At 47.9% G+C, this 21296-nt stretch overlaps 1 protein-coding gene across 1 annotated transcript in view; it reads right to left on the bottom strand.

Moving 5' to 3' along the window:
- Positions 1-21296, bottom strand: part of ADGRB1 (adhesion G protein-coupled receptor B1) — a 208388-nt gene that overhangs the window by 72308 nt on the left and 114784 nt on the right. Inside the window, 1 exon segment of the mRNA XM_059471546.1 lies at positions 15677-15815. Within this exon segment, the coding sequence (XP_059327529.1) occupies positions 15677-15815 (139 nt within the window).

Here is a 21296-nt window from a genome sequence, read left to right as displayed (position 1 = left end):
AACACCACCACCACGTTCTCCACTAAACCACGTTCTCCCTCAAGTGCCACATCCACATTGATCACTTCCAGGGATGGTAACTCTACTATTTCCTTGTTTCAATTCTTTACCACCTTTTCAATGAAGAAATTTTTCCTAATATCCAATCTAAACCTCCCCTGGTGAAACTTGAGGCCATTTACTGTTATCTTAAGCAAGTCCTAAAGACTTCAGCCCCAATATCTTAGGATTCGGCTTTCTTCCGTCATTATTAAGGTTTCTTTGTCTTCCCCACCTTCCTTCTCTATCCACCAATCTTCCGTTCAGCAAACAAATCATCATTTGTTTGGTTTTTTTCTGACTAATTAAACCCCCTGACAGAAGGTGGTCAGATGCTGCAGGATCTGAGCCTTGCAAGGGAAATTTCCTTAAAGAAGGAAAAATTGGAAAATCAAGGTTGGTTGAAAAAATAAAGATGCTGCCAACAGAAAAATGTGAAGGTAAGAGAAGGAACAGCCCTATGGGATTTTCACAGCATCAGAGCTGAGGAAAAAACTGGTTATTTGCAGAAGAAAAAACTGATATTTGCAGGCCAGGAATAGGGTCCCTACCTGCCTGGACTGGAGGTGGTCCCAGAGAGGAACTGCTGAGAGGGGCCATCCAAAAACCCCCGAAACACAGAAAAAGATGTTCCTGTTTGGAGCTGGAAATAAAACTTTTCCCTGGGCCAGTTGGGAACAGAGCAGGTCATTCCGAGTCGCAAGGGCTGCGGTTCTGTCACCAGGCATGACAGGGGAGGAGGGAGGCAATCAATGACATCAGCCAGGATGGAAATAACGAGCGCTGCTGCCTGGGGCCACTCTCTGTCCTGCCACCTCACTGCTCTGCCTGGCAGGGCAGAAGGACACTCCTCCTTCCCTTTACAATTTCACCTTGCTTCCTTCTTTTTCCTTCTCTTCCCTTCTCCCTAATTTTTGCTCTCCTTTGTCTTCTCTGTCTCCTTTCCTTCGGCTATTTCCCACGGCGTATTCTGCCTTTTCTTCTTGCTCCTAATGCATTTTTCCGGCTCTCCCCCCTTTCCAATTCTCTGCATTTCTCCCCTTTCCTTCTCTGCCTTTCTGCAGAACGCTGTGAAAAGCGACTCGATTTGAGTTGTGCTTTTTCCATTACCCTGCTCTGGCTCCAGGGTCAAACAGGCTCCAATTAGAACAAAGTATTTCTTAATGCTCTGCAGTTTGCCCCAGACCTTACAACCAAGCTGTTCTTTCTGCTTTTCCCATCCTTTATTCCAAGAAAGCCTTGAACAAAGTCTTTATAGGCACAACATCACACCAATAAAATAACTGAAAAATTAAACCATTTATTCTGCTCTGAAATTAAACACAGGCACACAAGTTTGGAATTTGGGGGGACTGGGCTTTGTTTGGTTTTAGAAACGTGTTTGCTACTCATAATAGTTGCCTTGAGCCTAACTTCCTGCACATTTGAAATTAAAGATTCATGAAGTCAGAGAATTGCAGGAGCTCCGGTTGCAAGGGACATATCCAGCTTTACAACCCAATTTGCTGCTTGGAGCAAGACCAGCACTAACATCAGGTGAGGCTGGTGATGGCTTTGTCTGGATTTGGGAATTCTCCAAGATGGAGAGCTCCCGTCCCATAGGTGCCCATTCCAGAGCCACAACTCTCTATTGGCAACAGAGTTTTTCATGAGGTCGCACAAGAGGAGGTTTAGATTGGCTATCAGGAAACATTTTTTTCACTGAAAAGCATTGGAATAGGCTGCTCAGGGAAGTGGCGGAACCTGCATCCCAGGAAGTGTTGAGGAAATGTCTGGATATTGCACTTAAGAGATGTGGTTTAGCTGTGAACGTGGTGTTACCAGGTTGGACTCGACTGTCTCACAGATTTTTTCTCAACCTAAATTATTCCACGCACCTCCCGAGCTACAGTTTGTCTTTTCCCCCTTGTTAAACCACCAGGCACAAGCCAGAGGAATTTGGTTTTATAATTTTTGTAACTGTCCCACAGGCTGTGACCAGAGTGCCCTTTACATCTTTGCAAGACCGAGCAAGTCCCTCTCTGTCCCCTCACAGGTCACAAGCTCAAAGCAATCAGGGCTCATTCCACTCTCCTGACACAGACCTGGACCAGCTGGGTGGGATTTACTCCAAGAATTGCACAGGAATGGTTTTGCTGTGCCACTGGCCCAAAGGCTTTTTATGACTCCTGTGAAATTTTTTTTGAGTCACACTGTATTGATTTCACTGCTGGTTGGACAACTCTTGTCAAAGCAGGGAGAGAGGTGTCAAAATTGCTGGAAAATAATGCTTTTAGCAGGGCTTACAGAAGCAAACAGCTTCCAGAACAAAAGGGTTGAAGGACCAAGAGGTGAATGTGCTCTTGTCAGCTGCCAAAAACACACCGATTTTTTTTTAATCATCAATTCAGTCAGATTCAGGATTTCTCATCCAGGCTCAGGCCCTGTGGATATTGCATTTATACTTTGTTGGGATGGGAAATTTCCATGTGCCCTGGGCCTGCTCAAGGGAAGGCTCAGTTTTCTCTCCCTGGACCAGCAATTTCCTGCAGAAAGACAGGGAGAGAGGGAGAGCAGGACACGAGCTCTCATTCCTGGTGGATGTCAGGATTGGGCAGGGGTGAAACGAGATTTTTTGGTGGGTCAGCTTTGTCAGAGGTCTACAGGGTTCACTCAACTCAAAGCAGACAAGCAGTGAGAAAGGACCAAAAAATTCCTTTTTTTCCACAGAATCACAGAATAGTTTGGGTTGGAGGGCACCTTTGAAATCATCTAATTCCAACCACCTGCATGGACAGGGATGCTTTCCACTATCTCAGGCTGTTCCAAGCCCCATCCAGCCTGGCCTTGGGATGGGGCAGTCACATAATTCCTGTACAGCATGTGCCAGGGTCTCACCACCCTTACAGGAAAAAGTTTCTTTCCAATATTTCATATAATTCCACCCTCTTTCAGTTTAAGCAATTCCCCCTCATCCTCTCACTCCATGGCAGCAATGGCAGTGCCCAACAACACAAAATACAGGCCCATACTGGCTACTAAAATTAAATTTATCCTGAATTAAACCTGTAAAAAAGTCTTTCTCCACCTTTCCTATAACACTTCACATATTGAAAAATCAAAATAAGGTGTCCCCAGAGCCTTCTCTTCTCCATCATTTAACCTCTGAGAAGGGCTTTGAGGTCTCGGCATGAAGGTCACTTAGAGGCATCATTAATAAATCATCTTTTCACATCTTCTTTCTGGCAGATGTGACACCTTCTCAGCTCAGCCCCTGCCACTGAGAGCCAGGTCCAGAGGATTTCCACCTTGCTTTGCTTCCCTCCTATCAAAATCACAGATTTCCCATGTCAAAGTTAATAGTCACCCATTATCAGGAACACATTTGTAGAGCTCAGGGCTCCTTTTATGTTATTTGGCCAGTCTAAGAGGCAATTCTGTGTAATTACAGCACACAAAAATCACCCGGAGAGATGTCTTAACACGCTACTATTTATTAACAATCACTAACTCTTCAGTGGGTATTGAGTCCTCTCACAAGATACAACATTGACAATTTGCTTTTAGTAAACAGCTTTGAAGAAGTTTTCAGGGCAGAGGAGTGGTCACTCAGCCTCTCCTTAATGGGAATTGTCAGGATAATTTCCTCCAGGCTGGCAGGGGATTACAGGAGTTAACAGTGGGCATTATGTACCTGCCAGTCAGCAATGCTCACTGCCAGGATGGAACTCCCAGAGCCTCAATGTCCAGTCCTGATGTCAAGGATGGATGGATCAGCTCCATATTAATGCTGAGGAACCCTCTCCTCCTCACCAGACAGCTGCTCCCAAATGTTTTCACCACCACTCTTTAAAACAAAGTTTTATTCGCTTTATTTGTCTCTACCACTGTACCTTGCTCATCCAAGCAACTGAAATCCTGGTTTTATGGAGCTCTGATGAAGATCCTTGAGTCACCCTGCATCCATCCCTCTGCCAGCTGTGGCTTGGGAAGCAGAATGAGGAGCTGGGGACACCAAGGAGGAGAGCAGAGTCTACCCCCAGCTCACCCTCAGGTCAGCTGTGGACTCACAGCTCCATCACTTAAGCCAATCTTTCCAAAGGCCTCTCAGCTGATCTGATTTAAGTGGCAAACACTGGCTTTATCTTCTTGGGGGCCTATTTTGATCCCCTGGACATGGAAGGGAATAATACTGCCCCTCCATCTCTCTTCCAAAGCTTAATTCAGCTTAGATTCCTGCTGTGTGCAAATGCCTTGGGGGGTTCCTAGGGCTGTGTCACAACAACCAAGCACCAGCACCTTATTCTCTGCTGTGCAAGACCTTTGAGAAGGACGGAGGAGAGATAGAAGAGAGCTTTTGGCTTAAGTGTTTGTGAGCTGGTCAGATGGCATGGCTGGTTTTTAAACCTTTGCTTTCCATGCATATGGAAAAATTATTCTGTTCCAGCCTTTCCCTTTAAAGAAGAGAAAATAAAACCATTATCTACAATGAAGCTGGCAATAATCAAAATGGCCAATTCCTCCACGGGCAGCAGCTTTTGCTTCTGAGAAAACAGGGGCAGAAGTGAACTTTAATCACGTTGTGCAGCAGCACTGACACAGGCACTGCTCGAAACAGCAAACCTCAATCTCCCCGTGTCAGTCCTGGAAAACCAAATGCTCCAGGATCCAATCCACTGCCTGAGATGAAGTGGTACAATGCAGGTATTCATACAAATATTCAATATTCAAACCAGAGGGGACTTGTCCATCCTGCTCAGTGCAACATTAATTCTCTAAAACTCCTTGAAATGAGGTTGTGCTGAGGTGAGGGTCGGCTGCTTCTCCCAGGTAAGACAAGGGGAAATGCTCTCAAAATGCACCAGGAGAGGTTCAGTTTGGATATTAGGAAAAATGTCTCTGTTGAAAGGGTGGTTAAGCATTGGGACAGGCTTCCCAGGGAAGTGATGGAGTCACCATCCCTGGAAATGTCAAAAAAATCCAGGAGTAGATGTGACAGTCTCAGATATTTTTAGGGGGTGTGGTGGGATTTGATGATCTTGGAGGTCTTTTCTAATCTGAACACTTCTATGATTCAATGTCCTGAACACTGCTGGCTGCCACAAGCTAAGACACATCCAAGGAGCACAATAAAAATTAAGAATTAGGGACAATTACAGGAGCTGTTCTCCATGCCTCTGCCATGAAACTTACAATTATTATCATTATCATAATAATCATTGTTACTACTACCACTGTTACCATTACTGGCATTATTTTACCATAGGGACATATGCTTTGTAACTGCTTTAAAAATGAATCTTCTTTCCTGCACCCTCCTGCTTGGAATTGCCCTTTCCTTGTGCTACATAGAGAACAACCAGTTCAAATTCCATAACAGACGTGGAACCTCATTGCCCTTATCCCTTGCGGCTTCCCAGCTGAGCACCTTGCAGGGAAATGTGCTAAGATTTACACATAGCTAAAATAAAATAAGTCCATAGCAGACTGGGAATGGAAAATGAGAGTAGAATCCAGACTGTGTTTATCCTGATTTAAGCAGTATTTTGGTTCCATGCCAGGCGACAGCGTTTCACCAAATTACTCCAAACCAGCCCCGCTGTTTGTTTTACACTATCAGTGGCACGCTGAAGAGCGGTGCCAGAGCAGCAGCTCTCCCCACAGCATGGGCAAAACGTTCCTTCCCCATTCCCCTGCATCCTGCCCTTTGGAGAGACCCGCCTGAGGAGTGGGGAACACCTGAGGTCTCAGTGTCGGCAGGATGGCTCCTGCCCCAAATATTCAGATCCCACCTGCCGACCATCACAGAGAGCAAATACCCACTTTCTCTTTCCCCCTGGCTGCTGAAGAGCAATCCAAAAGAAAAACCTTCCTCCAAAGCACAAGAAATGAACATCTGGGCAAAGACTGAAGCATCTCTTAAAACCTGACTTTATCCAAGACCCTTTAATTCAGAGGATCATAGAATATCCTGATTTGGAAGGAACCCAGTGGGATCATCAAGTCCAACTCCTGGCCCTGCACAGGACACCCCAACATTCCCATCCTGTGGCTGAGAATGTTGTCCAAACTCTCCTTGAGCTCTGTCAGTCTCAAGGCTGTGACCATTCCCTGGGGAGCCTCTTCCAGTGCCCAACGACCCCCTGGATGAAGAATCTTTTTCTGATATCCAGCCTAACCCTCCCCTGACACAGCTCCAGCCATTCCCTCAGGTCCTACCACTGTCACAGAGAGAAGAAATTGGTGCTGCCCCTCTGCTTCCCCTCATGAGGAAGCTGCAGACCCTGATGAGGTTTCCCCTCAGTTTCTTCTCCAGGCTGAACAAATATTAATTACTTCTTGCAGATGCTCCCATCCCTCACTATTCCATCACTGAAGATCCCTGCCCTGACAATGGCTCCTGACCCAAACTAAGGCTGAACCAACAACCTTGGAGCAAAACACCCTCAATTTATTGACAGCCCTCAGAGGCTTTCAGGGCTTTCTTGGCTAAGAAAAGAAGATGAAGGGATTTCAGCCATTTGGGTGATTCTGCTCTTATGAGGATAATGACAGCTTTATTCCCATTGCAATCTGAGGAGCCCCAGCGTGTTTCCATCCCCAGCTGGTCAGTGGGGAATCACTGGTGCAAATTCCCTCTGTGTGGAGCAAAGCAGCCCTCGAGGAATCAGCCTCCAACCCCCAACTCATTCACAGCTGAGTGATTGGAAAGCAAAGCTGTAACAGCCCCTGGATTTACAGCTGTGCTGAGCTGATATAAACAAAATCAAAAGTGGCCCCAGCAGTCAGATATTCCCCACCTGGGGAGATGCTGGCATGATTGCCATGTTTAAAAAGAGGAAAAAGAACCATTCTTCATGGAAAATGAAAGCATTGTCTCAGTTGTGGGAAAAGAGGGAGTCATTTTGCTTTCACAGATTTATTGAATATATTCTGTATGTTCTTGAGTTGAGCAGGGCAGGTAGGCAGCCAGTAATGGAGCTGCAGCTGAGTTTTGGCGGGCTGTAATCACACCCAGCACAATATCAGTTTCTTCATTAGACACTCCTCACATTCAGAGGGACATTTTGAGCTCAAATACACCCAATTACAACTCTGACATTACTTTTCCACACATAATGCCCATTTTTGCTTAAAGATTACCAAAATCTTACCAGCAGGTTTATCTACCCAGCTATTACCTGACAGCAAAAGTATGAAGGGCACAAACCTTTCATAAACTGCTTCAATTTGGGCTTAAATGAACATAATAATAATGACTTATCCATTTCCCGCTGCATGGCAATTTAAGGGCAACCTCAGCCTTTCTGCAGGGCATAAAGGGCTCAGAGGTGAAGCAGATTGTCAAATTTATCTAAAGAATTGCTTTTCCAGGCCAAAGTACAATGGAGACGGGTGCAGAATAATAGAAGCAACACTCAACAGTTTGCCTGACTCTTTGAACACACCATGCTCAGTCCCTGAAGTGCTTTGAAAAGGAAGATAATCTCATTTAGCACTAATTCTGACTCCCACCCCATGAGCCCATGAAACCCAGCCTCCAGCACCCACTCGTTACCATTTTCAAACAAGCCCCTTTGTGATGCTCCCACGCCGTCCTCCTGCCTCGGGAGAAGCTCCCCGAGCACCCAGAGCTCCAAACCTCCCCTGTGAAGCCCTGCCTGGTGCAGTGCCCACAGCCCAGCCCTGGCAGATGTGACCACTTGGCCATGACTAAGAACCTTGTGCTGTTTACACGGGCCCCCACGCCCGCCCCCATCCCAGCATCCTGGGGTTCCAGATGGAAAATTCAGCTGAATTTCCCACACTGCTGGGTCAGGGTAGCTTTGTGGCTCAGAGCTGAGCAGGCTGGAGTGGTGCTGAAGCTCCTGGCTGGTACAAACTGCAGGTTGTAAATATGAGATGACAGCGGATCGACAGCTACAGGTGGAAGTGGGAAGTTGTGGACAGACTCGGTCATTTTTGGCTTTTCCACCTGCCTTCAGCCCACTCCTCCCACTCCCACCAATGTGCTGCCCCTCTGCTGTGTTCCTCTCTTTTTACACAGCAAGGCACAGACACCAAGGGATCTACATCACAGAATTTCAGGTGAGAGAGTGGAAAAGACCTGACAAGCTCAGCTTACGCCTCAGCCTGATACAAAACCATCAAAACCACCCCCAGCCTCTTCAAGAAAACCTGTGCTGATGGAGTCTGGGCTCTTGTCTATCCCTGCAGTCAGAAGGTTTTCCCTCGTGCCTGAATTAAATCTCTCACTCTGCAATTTCAGCCCAATCCCCAGCAGACACAGAAAGCAGATTATTCCCTTTCCACAGCCACCTTTCAACTCGTTTGAAGATTATCATCCTCTTTCCCCTCAGCCTTTTTTAATTTGAGGAAAGAGCCAAAATGTCTCACAGAGCTCAGCCATCAGTGTGGAGGCACCACACCAAACATCTCTGACACATCGTCCCCTCCCACACGCCCTCCCACACTCTGGGCTGTGCCAGTCATCCTGCCTGGACCCAGAGCAGAGCAATCCCAGGCAGGTAACACACACTTGGTTCACATTTCTGGCCCTCAAATCTGCTCACAAGCGAGGCTGAGCGCTGCTTTCTGAGCTCTAGGAAAGGGGAAAGTGGGAACTGGGAAGCCCCTGGTGTCCTGGCTTAAATCCACAGCTCCTTAGCAGAGCAGTAAACTGTGGCAGGGTAATAGGGCAGCTGTCACACTCACTAAGCTGCCTTCGTGGCAACGAGCCATTAAGAACTGCAGCTCAGAATAAGCACCAAACCCCTCAGGAATGCCTGGACATGCAGCATCCCAGGCATTCTCGGTGAGGCTCTAATCTGAGCTGGAGACAGGGGACCAAACCCAGCCCTGCTCCGTTCCTGGGGTCACTTGGTTAGCGCCGGCGTTGCTCTCGCCTTTCCACCAAAGGGTGAATTTGGCTCGGCATTACTCACGCTCCAGCACTGAATCCCACAACGGCTTTTAGCTCCCAGCCACTTGATCCTGCTCCTCTCCCACGTCCCCTTCAGATGGAGAGAGAGATAGATACAGGAGGGTGATGCAGCATTTGCCTGCAGAAGAGTCCCTGCCAGGGCTGCGCTGAGCTCGGCGGCTCCGGCTGGCGGGGGCCGAGCCGCAGCCCCACGCTGCTGCAATCCCACCAGCTGGAGTTTTGTCAGGAGTTAAAGAGACCTGGGTGAATCCACCAGCGCTGCTGAGCAGGAACTCGGGGAGGAGGGAAGCTGTCAGCTGGGAATATCTCCCCAAAGTACCCAATGGATCGACAGACAGCGAAATCCGCAGACAGCCGCCAAGGAGGTGGGATGCTGGATGACTGCTTATTATGCTGAGCCAAATCCTCCTATTATTACCTCCTGTGCTACCTGTCTTCTTCTAATATATTCAAGTGTTGTCTCTGCTAGAAGCACAGCACAGCTCTGAGAGGGAATTCCTATCCCACTCGTCTCTCATGCCTTGCCTGTGTATGTTCCAATATCAATCACTTATTTGCTAATGGGATCTTTTATTAGGTATCTGTGTATGGCACACAGCAGTGGCAATCTCCAGTCAATTCTTCCAGCAGAACAACAAACCCAGGCTGCCTCTGGCACCTGGAGCACACCACAAGCTCTGTCACTGATCCCCCTCCTCTTAAAACCCAACATAAATCACCTGTACATCAACTCTGGGTCCTCTTCAAAATCAAACTAGATTTAACCTGAATTTACTCTGCAACACAAACTGACAGATCCCACATGAGTGACAGAGCAACACTTTAAAACCAGGTAATTCCAGCAAAGCAAAGATGTAGGGACACAATCCAGTACTTTCTGTTAAGAGGGGACTTTAGAAAAATAATGGACTTCTCTCAAGAGGGGGTTAGACCGTGGGTTGGCAAGTTTGGCCCCCTAAGAGCATCACACATCCTCTCTCCTCCTTAATCACATTAACAGAGAGAGTAGGAGGGGAAAACTGTCTGCCCAGCTGGTTCCTACCCTGTCTTCTCCATTCTATCCACGCCTGCTGAAACTCAGGAGGGCTAAACTGGATTTAGTGACAAGAGCCTCCCTGCTGAGCGCAGCAAAGAGCAGCCCGTGATTTACAGAATCACCAGCTTGCTCCTACAGGCTGCCACGGACCTCGGGGGAAAAGCCCCCCAGAGAAAACACAGCAGCTGCTCCTGCTGTGGAGCAGGAGAAGGGCAAAGCCCAGAAATCCCCAGCAGCACTTAGACCACATCCTTCCCCAACCCCAGCACGGAGCTCTCCTGGGATGAGCAGGAGTCCAGCTGGAGTGGCCCTTTGCCACTCCCACTTTGGCATCTCTGCACCCAGGGAGAGTTCAGTGGCAACAGAACTAATCCCCAGGAAATCTTAGGCAACATTTCCAGCTCAAGAGGCACAATCAGCTCCCTAAGAGACACTCTACACACAGCAGCATCCTGGAGAGGACGGGGTGATTGCAGGAAGAGGTGCCAGCATTGCGAGCGTGGGAGCTCGCAGAGGATTTGGACCTCAAAAAGCCCAAATGTTCGTGGCTCAGCAATGTTCACCCTGGCACAGCTCCTGCCAAATGGGCAAGAGGAGGCTCCTAATGTTCTGTCAGGGAAATGACAGCACTTGGTGCTTCCTGGAGCACCCTTCAGGCTGGGGTGCAAATGTGGATGCACAGAGCCTGGGATGTCACCTGCAAGGGTGCTGCAGCTGGAGAAAGGGAAGCAGAAAGCAAAAAAGTGTTCAGCTCAAGGTCACAATTTCACTGACAGGCACAGAAAAGATCTGGCTGTAGCCTCAACAACACACCCAAATACACCAAACTCTTCCTTAAACCCCTGCACAACCTGACCAAAGTTTGATGTCTCAAAGTCTGGCAAAACTGAAAATTTCTCTTCCTCAGAAAAATCCAATTTTTGAATTAAAGAGTTAAAGCTGCAGAAAAAGCAGAACCAATATTAACTAAGCCTGGGAACTGTTGTGAACATGAGAACTGTCAGTTCTCAAGGTATGCAAAAGGCTTTGTTCTCATCCAGACTCCAACTTCAGGTGATAAATGATGGAAGAATGTAAATGTTAAAATGTTCACCCCCAAATGAAGTTCTCCAGTCTTATCTAAATAAAACCAATATAATTTTCCATCAAAATGTTGTCAGAATTGCTACACTCTTACAAAATATTTGATTCATAACATTAGCTCTTTTTTTTTTTTTCTTTTTTTTTTCTTTTTTTCTCCTGGGAACCTGGATCTCCTCCCTGTGGAAGAGAGGCCCTACAGAATTTTAGGAGCTTAAAATAACCCACCTTGTGTGTGTGCACTGTCCATGAAGTACAGAGAGCTCCTGCAGCACAGGACAATCTTTTCAGGGGGAAGATCCTTGGGACAAAATAAGATCTTTGAAGGTCCCTTACATCCCAAAATGGGAGGTTTTGAGGGACAAAAAAAAGAAATCTTGTGAGTTTAGAGAGGAACTTTAGCTTCATGGGTAAGATGCACACCAGGAAAGGTGCTTCCCATTCTTGCAAACTGGAGAGAACACTGAACAATCCTGGGATATAAATCCTGGAATCATCAAGGTTGGAAAATATCTCTGAGATCATCAAGTCCAACCATCGACCCAGCACCCAAGTACCACATCCATTTATTTCTTGAACACTTCCAAGGATGGTGACTCTACCACTTCTTGGGCAGCCTGTTCTAATGGTTGACAACCCCCTTTCCTTGAAGAAATTTTTTCCTAATATCCAATCTTTTAGATTTGCCACACTGGCACAACTTGAGGCTCTTTCCTCTCATCTCACAGGTCAGCTCACTTCCTGGCCAGCACTCACTCAGGGCCAGATCTGCTACAAAAAACCCCACCAAACTCAACAGCTGCTGGTTTTGCCTGTCAGAAAACACCAACACAGAGGTGAGATGTCACAAAAATTCAGTGCAGACATAACAAACTCAGCACCCCTACAAGTTCCTGCCACCAGCTCTGAATCTTCATCAAGCCTAGGAATGAGAGGAGAGCTCAGATGCCTCTCTCTGATCAGTTTTCTGCAGACAGGACCAGTAAGGAGGGGGGAGACAACAGAGATGTATTTGTCAAGTTTTACTCCAGCCCTAAGGGCTGCACAAATCACAAAAGCATCAGTTTGGGCTTTAAAGATCATCCAATTCCAACCCCTTGGTTGGACAGAGACACCTTCCACCAGACCAGCTTTCCCAAAACCCCATCCAAGCTGTGCTTAACCAAGCTTTAAAGCTTGATTGACTCTACAAAGGCCAAGCACAAGGTGGAAGGCAGCAAAGACAACACGAGCCAAACTCAGATGAGACAACCAAAGAGCGAAAGGCTTTGCTGCTCATCCTCAGGCTCCTGCTCTATTTCCTCCTCATCTCCAAAAATTGCCAAAATATATTGAAAAAACGACCACCACAAGCCTAACATGCAGCTCTGTGGTTTCCTTTTGCCCTCATTCTCTGTTAGCACAGCTACTGTGCAGGTGTAGCACCACAGGCATTGCCCTTCCAAGACAGTCAGGTTATAAAGCTAAAACAAAAAGACAGTCCCAAAATGCTTGTCTGTGTTCCTTAATTTAAGAGGTTTTAATCTTTCACTATGGTCAAACAGCAGTTGTGCCAAAGAAGGGCACTCTGTCAAGTGGAAGCAGCAGGGGAAATCAAACACAAATCTGAACTCCAGCTTTTGAGCTGGATCCATCACGGTTTAGGGATGTCTGTCTCCCAAACTGACTCAAAACACAGCACTTTCAGCCTCCAGCTCCACTGAAATCAAGGAAAACTGCTTCCTTTCCCCACTACACCAGCAACTCTTAGGTCCCAGCCCAGGCAAACTGTCCTTAGCCAGTCCCAAATCAGCAGCAACACTCGTCCCAAAAGCCTTTTTTCATTGCAAAGGAGCTGTGCCCATAGCAGGGTTACAAATATTTCAAGCTGCCAGGGCCAAAGGCTCCAGAAGGGAGATTTATAGCAATAAATAATATTAATGACACAGGCGGACGGAGCTTCTTGTCCTGAGAGCTCCAAAGGCACATGAAAAACTGCACCATAAATGTCACCACCGCAGACACCAACGATGACGAGATGCCACCTCTGGGGACGGGAGGCAACGTGGGCTTGTTCAAAATGAGATTTGGGGAGGAAAGTGAGGGAATGAGGAGCTGGGTGAGACACAGACATGCAGGCTCACAGGGCAGGCACAGGCAGGAGATGGGTCCCAGCTCGTTCAGCCAGGGTGATGCTCCCCATCATCATCATCAAACCCTTGGACTGGCGTGGGGGATTCAGGAGATATCCAAGCCCCAGTTCTCCCCCCAGCACAGCCAAAAGACTCATCCAGGGAAAAATGAGTGGACTCAAGGCTGGGAAAAAATGAGCTGGGAAAACATAACCCAAGCAGCAGCCAGAGGAGTTGGAAAGAGGGCAAAAGAAGCAATTTTAGGCCTAAACCCCAAAGGAGTAGCTGTGAGTTTAGTTGCAGATATAATAAAACATGCCTGGGGGAAGGAGCTGTATCCTCCTGCAGCCAAGCCCACTCTCAAATGCAAAAGTACTTGCAGGGATGATAAAGGGCTGATATCCACCCTGTCTTATCCAGATAACACTGAAACACCTGGAGCTGATGGAGCAGCAGCATCTGGCCACATCAAATTAACCATTTTTTCCCCAGATTGATTAATTAAATAATACCAAGTAGTGTGTGAACATAAAATCTACATAAGAGAAACTTCTGCTTTAGCCAAGGCAAAGATTCCCTTTGCTTTCCCCACACTGCCTGATCCTCTGCCCAGTTCCAGAAGCTGGATCAGCAGAGGACCTTCACCAGCAGCTCAGCTGCACATCTGGGCTCGCCTCATTCCAGGCTTTGCCTTAGAAGCCTCCCTGCAGCAGAAATCCCAATTTATTTTCCCCAGACATGCAATCTCCCAAAACTTTGTCAGGATATCTCTGAGTCCTTCCCATGCAGGGCAAGGCTCACTCGTCAACCACAACCTCTGGAGCCAGACCCTAAAGCTGCTGGAGCTTGGGGTGAAGGGTGTAGCCCTGCTGCTGGAAGGACACAGGTGACAAATCCCACCTGAGATCACCCTGTGCACCTCGAGAAGGCTGGGAATTCTCCTGGAGAGCACCAGTCCAGCAGCTGCTCCCCTGCCCGCTTGGTTTATGGTGACAGGACAAGGAAACAACAGCCCATGGAGTGCAGGGATGCCAGGATTGATGCAACCAGCTGCTTCCAGAGCCCTTCCAAGCAGGAACACGCTCCCAGCCCTACCTCTGAGCATCCTTCAGCCGGAATATCTCTACCTGAGACCACAGAGTTGGTGCCTCTGTCCAGAGGAGCCCAAAAGCTGCTCTGCTGAGGAGCCCAGAGCCCATTTCCCAGCCCTGTGGTGGCTGGGCCTGCTCGGGGCCCAGGCAAACACAACCAACACTGTGTCTTTAAAACCACTTCAGTGCAGATGTTGTTTCCATGGTAACTAGTGGACCAAATACATTAGTGTTTCTAATAATAAACCAAACCTTCATCTTGGAAAATGTGATCCCCCCTCTCCCTTTACCACTCCTCACCCTTCCTTTCTTCCTTTACCCTCCCCTTTTGCCGAATTAAGCCAGCATTTAACAAGCAAGCCATAATTAGTAAATAATTGCAAGGGCCCAGTAACTCCCAGTGCCCAGGCAGATGGAGAAGCTTTAGGTGGAGGAGGGGGTGGCTTCTCTCTGGGAACCTGGGAACTGTCCAAAAAGGGATGAACTACTTAAAAAAAAAAAAAGAAAAAAATAAAAGAAAGAAGGAAATAAAACAAATTCAAAAGCACAAGGTGGAAGAGAGGAAGCGTCTTTTGACCACCCCAGCGCCGTCTTTAATGCCCTGGCACCCTCCCCGTGCTCTGACTCAGGGTGCAGCCGACCAGCGATAATTTCTAGGAATCTCGCACTTTTTTTTTTTCTTTTCCGGAGGCTCCGTCCGAAGACGCGGCACCGACTTAGTGTCCCCCGACAAGCGGCCAAAACTTCACAACTCTTCCCTTCCACTCTCCCCGCGATTCCAGAGTGGGAACCCCTCCATACACACACCCCCACACACCCCAAAACTGCGCGGGGTAGCGGGAAGGACGCCGAGGCGGGGATGGAGACGGCGGGGAGGGATGGAGGGAGGGAGGCGGAGCGGGGCGATTCCGCCCCCCCAAAAAAAGCCACGTGCGGAAGATTCCGTGCGTGGGGAGCCCACGGCAGCGAACACGCCTGCGGGGGCCGGCGGCTCCGCACGCTGAGCGGGATCCACGTCCCAAAGCACAGCGCAGGGATGGAAGGATGGATGGGGAGGATGAGAGGGAGCAGCGCGGCGATGTCCCCGCGTGTGTGTGTCCCCAAAAGCTGCGGTCAGGGTCGGGGGGAAGGGGAGAGGAAGGACGGCGGGGAAGGAAGGAAGGGGGAGGGTTATGCAAAGCCTCACGCTGTGTCGCCACGGTCCCGGTGACACCGGACTGCAGCAGCAGCAGCGGCGGCAGCAGCGGCGGCGCTCGGAGCTGTCCCCGCCGCGGTACCGGGGATGCTCCGCTGCATCCCGGGCGCGTCCCTTTCCCTCCCGCTCCATTCCGCCCTGTCCCCCGCGTGTCCCCCACGCCTACCCCGGCCCCTGCGCTGCTCGCTCGGCGGGACTCACCATGTCGGGGCTGAGCTGGGCTAAGATGGCGAAGGCGGAGAGCCGGTCACACAGGCACTTGGTCCGGGAGGCGTCGAGCGGGACCGTTCGGCAGCCGCGCCAGGACCAGGCGCCGGGCGGAGAGGCGGAGGCGGAGGCTCTGCTGGAGGGAGGGAGGAAAGCACGGAGGGAGGGACGGGGCGGCGGAGCGGGGAGAGAGGGAGAGAGAGCGGCCGTCAGGGCGGGCGGGGAGCGGGCACGGCGCCCCCCGCCGCCCCCATCCCACCAAGCCCCGGCGGACCTGCGGCTCCATCCTGGTGATGGTGCTGGTGCTGGTGCTGGTCCGGTCCGCGGCTCCCCCGCCTCGCTGTGACCTCTCCATCATCCCCACACATGTGAGCGGTCCCCTGCAGCCCCCGGGCTAACCGGTGTCACGATCGCCCTAAGCCTATAGCCCTGCCCCACATATCCCACATACACCTGCCTAACTATATAGCTATTTCCCACATATCCCATATACACCTCCCTGACCCTATAGCCCTGCCCCACATATCCCATATACATCCCTCTAACCCTACAGCCTGCCCCACATATCCCATATACACCCCCCAACCCTATAGCCCTGCCCCACATATCCCATATACACCTTCCTAACCCTATAGCCCTGCCCCACATATCCCATATACACCCCCCAACCCTATAGCCCTGCCCCACATATCCCATATACACCTTCCTAACCCTATAGCCCTGCCCCACATATCCCATATACACCCCCCAACCCTATAGCCCTGCCCCACATATCCCATATACACCTTCCTAACCCTATAACCCTATAATCGCACATATCCCATCTACACCTTCCTGACCCTATATCCCTGCCCCACATATCCCATCTACACTTTCCTGACCCTATAACTCTGTCCCACATATCCCATATACACCTGCTTAACCCTATAACCCTATCCTACATGTCTCATATAAGCCTTCCTAACCCTATAGCTCTGTCCCACATATCCCATATACACCTCCCTAACTCTATAGCCTTGTCCCATATGCCCCATATACACCTGCCTAACCCTATATCCCTGCCCCATATATCTCATATAAACCTTCCTAACCCTACAGCCCTGTCCCACATCTCATATAAACCTTCCTAACCCTGTAGCCCTCTCCCATGTCTCATATAAACCTTCCTAACCCTACAGCTTTGTCCTACATATCCCATATCCCATATACACCTCCTTAACCCTGTAGCCCTGTCCCTCATATCCCCTATAAACTTTCCTGACTGTATAGCTCTTTCCCACATATCCCATATACACCCCTCTAACCCTATAGCCCTGTCCCATATGCCCTATATACGCCCTTTTTCCCCTATAACCCTGTCCTACTAATCCCACACACACCTTAACCCTACAACCCTGCCCCACATACCCCATATACACCTTCTTAACCCTATATCCCTTTCCCACTTATCCCATACACACTTTCTTAGCCCTATTCCCAGTCCCACATGTGCCATATGCATTTCCTTAAGCCTATAGCCCTGTCCCACTTGTTCCATGTACACACCCTAAACCCCACAGCTCTGCCTCATTTATCCCAAATACCTGTGCACAACTTGCCACCAATACATGCATGCACAACCCTAAACCCCTGTGACACCCAGCATGTTGATCCGCACGTGAGACACATGGATAAAAAATCCTACACAACCTGAACACACCTCCCCATCCCTGCAGTCCTGTCCCACATTTATGGATGTAACACTATGGACCTCAAATACACCTCACTGCCCCCACAGCCCCATACACCCCCAATCCCCTGCTCCACACCCCATACAGATGGGTATAGACCTCTCCCAGCCCAATTCACAGCTTCACCCCTCCCATGTTCCTTCTCCAAAGACCAGGCCAGGACCCTCCTGAGCCCTTCCCAACATTCCCAGAGCTCTGGGCATGGCAGGGATGTTCCTCCCTCATGGTCAGAGGGACCTGAAGGCATCAAAGGGACAGATCCCTGCTTTCTCCTGGCATCCTTGCAGCCTGGGGAAAAGCAGCAGAATGGGGAAGGGGCCATAGATGGGGAAGTCTCCACAGTCTTCATCCCACAGTGGGGTGGTTTCATCAGGGAAAATGATTGCAGCCCCATCTCTGTGCGAGCACAAAGGGCTAAGCCAGGGAAAAGGGGGATCTGCTGCTCTGCCTCATGTGCTGGGACAGTGGGGACCCAAAACATGCTGTCATTTTCCACCCATTGCTTCTGTGTCTTGTCCATCCTATCTCCTGGGATATGGTCACTCAGGGAGTGCAGATGCAGAGATCAAGTGCAGAAATTCAGTAGATGGGGAGAAGCTCAACACCCCTGTGCATAACCTGGGCTTCACAGAAGCCTGAGACAGGATGAGGAGGCAGAGTAAAAAGGGCCATCTGCTTCCACTGAAGGGACATGGGGAAAGATGTCCCATCTCCCCAGCTGACCATCCTCAGAGGAGGGGACCTGGGCAGCAATGCCAGCAGCGAGCCCAGGGCAGATCCAGATGGAGCCAAAGCTGCTCAGCAGCCTTGGGTGCACCACAGATGGCCTGGACAGCTCCGTGCTGCTGGCTCCAGAGACCTGCCCTGAGCCTCTGACAAGTTCTTTGCAGGTCTTGACCTGGTGCAGGCTCTGAGCTGCTCCTCACACAACGATTCTGAGCCTCCCTGTGCCACCATGGCCTGGGTGACAGAGCACCAGCACGTCCTGCTCTCAGTGTCCCCTCACATCCTGTTCAACATGTGACACTGAGCCTCCCTGAATTATTTCTGGTTTGGGTTAGAGCACTGTTCATAGTTTAAAAAAAATAATAATTTTATTTTATAAAATATAAATAAAATTTTATTTTATATTTTTATAATTTTATTTTATAAAATATAAATAAATTCATTTTTATATTTTTATATTTTTATTTTATATAATATAAATAAATTTATATTTTATATTTTTATATTTTTATTTTATTTTATAAAATATTTTATTTTATTTTTATAAAATAAAAAAAATTAATTTTACTGCAGAAGTTGTACGCAATACACAGAATTTTTTTTTTTTTCTGGTGCTCAGCCACATTTTTAAATATATGGACCCTACTAAATGTCTGAATGTCCTATCCCTGGGAGTGCCCAAGGCCAGGTTGGATGGGGTTTGGAGCATCCTGGTCTAGTGGAAGGTGTCCCTGCCTGTGGCAGAGGGTAGGAACTAAATAATCTTTAAGGTCCCTTCCAACCCAAACCATTCTGTGCTCCCATGCTTCTCCACCCATCCATCTCATGGGGCATAAATCTGTCTTCTCTGGATCAGCAGCTCCTCACATGATTTTCTCTGAGCTGTCACATCATTTCAGACCCTGGCACTGTTCTTTGCTCTCTTTCATGAACCTTCTGACATCCCCCAACACCCTTTTTGGAAGGGACCAGGAGATCCAAGGCCAGTCTCATGGGAAATCTGAATTCTGTATTCTCCCCCTCTATGTGCTGCTCGTATTTCCAAGATCTGCATTATTGAGTTGTTCTGTTTATCCACTGTCACTGAGAAAAACGCCTTATTTATGATGTGTACAAATAATGATAAATTTCCAAACTCCAACAACCAGTTCTGTATTCTCCTAGAAAGTATTAATTTAGCTTGACAAAAATCTATTTTCCATAAGTTGATTGCTATTAATGCCTCTGTTTTAATGAGCATGCTATTATTCAATTATAATCATAATATTACCCACAATCCCTAAACTTTTGGATCCAATTTGAGATGGATATTGTGCCTAAGACAGATGTGAGGCTGCTGTGCTTACACACACATGCTTCTCTCTCCAGATTTGGGGAACTCTTCCACCTGTCTTTTCCTAAAGAGCAATGATGCCAAATTAGTCTTAACCTGCTCTTTTAAAACCCTCAAGTTCCAAATTGCTCTGTCTTGTTACTCTTGCATACATCTCACTTTGCTGGATGATGTATAGCAGGTTTTCCAGCTGCTGGTGTAATGAAAAGTATTTCATTAGGCTGGGATGTGGATTAAGGAACCAGGCTCTCTTCCAATTACAGAATACAGGCGTTTATTGAAATTCCTGCATTATTATAAATAAATCTGTCATTTCCAGCTAGTAACAAACCAATACCATCAGGATTTATTATGGGCTTAGTAGACTCTGAATTTTGCTTTTTATTCAGTTTTGCTGGTCTGGAGAATAAAATTCCTATACTTTTCCTTTTTTTTTTTTCTTATATTTTTCAAGCTTTTAATTTGCATTGCTTGCTGTCAATTTATCCTTTGTCCAGATTTCCACAGCAGCTTTGACTTTCCCTCTATAACAGACTGTTGTGTTGTTTGGGTTTTTTTTGTAGATGTTGGTGCATTTGGCTTGTGGTGGGGTTTTTTTGTTAGCTGAGGGTTTTTTAGTGCTCTTTGTCATTTATGGTTTTGAGGATATCTAGAAAACTGCTTTTAAAAGGCTCCTAATGATAGAATTTTGGAATCCTAGAATGGTTTTGGAAGGGACTTTAAAGATCACCTTTATCCAACCTCCTGCCATGGGCAGAGACACCTCCCATTAAACCAGACTCCTCAGTGTCCCACTCAACCTTGGACACTTCCATGGATGGGACACCCACAGTTTCTCTGGAAAACTGGTGTCAGCACCTCTCTGCTCTCACAGGGAAGAATTTCTTCCCAATATCCCATCTTACCCTGCTCTCTGGCAGTTTAAAGCCATTCCCTGTGTCCTGTCACTCCAGCCCTTGTCCAAAGTCCCTTTCCAGCTCTCTTGGAGCCCCTTTGGGCACTGGAAAGGGCTCTGAGATCTCCCTGGAGCCTTCTCTTCTCCAGACTAAACAACCCCAGGTCATCCAGCCTGTCCTTTCATCCTTAACTCTACCCTCAGCTTTTTTTTCTGTCTTTTTTTCTGCCTTTCTCAACAAATAGAAATGCTTAAATCTCCCATTTTTAGGGCATCAAATTTGTGTACATTGCCACACACAGACACCCCCTGCCCCAAGGAACCCGAACTCTCTTCAAATGTGGGAATACATTTGCCCTCACATCACTTCCAATCCCAAAGCCCAGCTTTACTCATTTACCAGCTTTCAAAGTAGACTAGGACAGATCTGAGCCATACATCAACAGAAGTAACCTCATCCAAAAAGAAGAAAAAAAAAAAAGAAGGAAAATAAATCAGAAAACCAACAAGAACAGGAAACCCCAGGGAAAGTATCAGAAAACAAATAACACTCTCCAGATGCTGTGCCTGGTCTCACACTCCCATGGCAGAAAAGCTGACAGAACAGCACTGAATGCAATATCAGGATAAAATCTATCCAGGGCCAAAGTCACACTTGGCACAGCCTGAAATCCATTTCTAGATGCACACAGAAAGTGCACAGTGATATTGAGGCAAGAAAAAAATTAAAAATTAAAATAACCACCTTTTGCTCTTCAAAGACCTGGTCTGGTTCCTGCTTATTTATTCTGTTGGACTCAAAGAAAGCAACTGGATCAAAGCCATCCAGTTCTTGCTTTAAAAGCTGCTATAAATCACATAAAGGATGGGTGATGTGGATGTGCTGAGTCAGGAACTTGGTGTAAATCACCTCAGAATAAGTCCAGCTAC

Source organism: Ammospiza nelsoni, chromosome 1 (genome assembly GCF_027579445.1).
Source record: "Ammospiza nelsoni isolate bAmmNel1 chromosome 1, bAmmNel1.pri, whole genome shotgun sequence".
Taxonomy (NCBI): Eukaryota; Metazoa; Chordata; class Aves; order Passeriformes; family Passerellidae; genus Ammospiza; species Ammospiza nelsoni.
The sequence above is the reverse complement of the archived record's forward strand: the minus strand, read 5'-3'. Positions and strand labels throughout refer to the sequence as shown.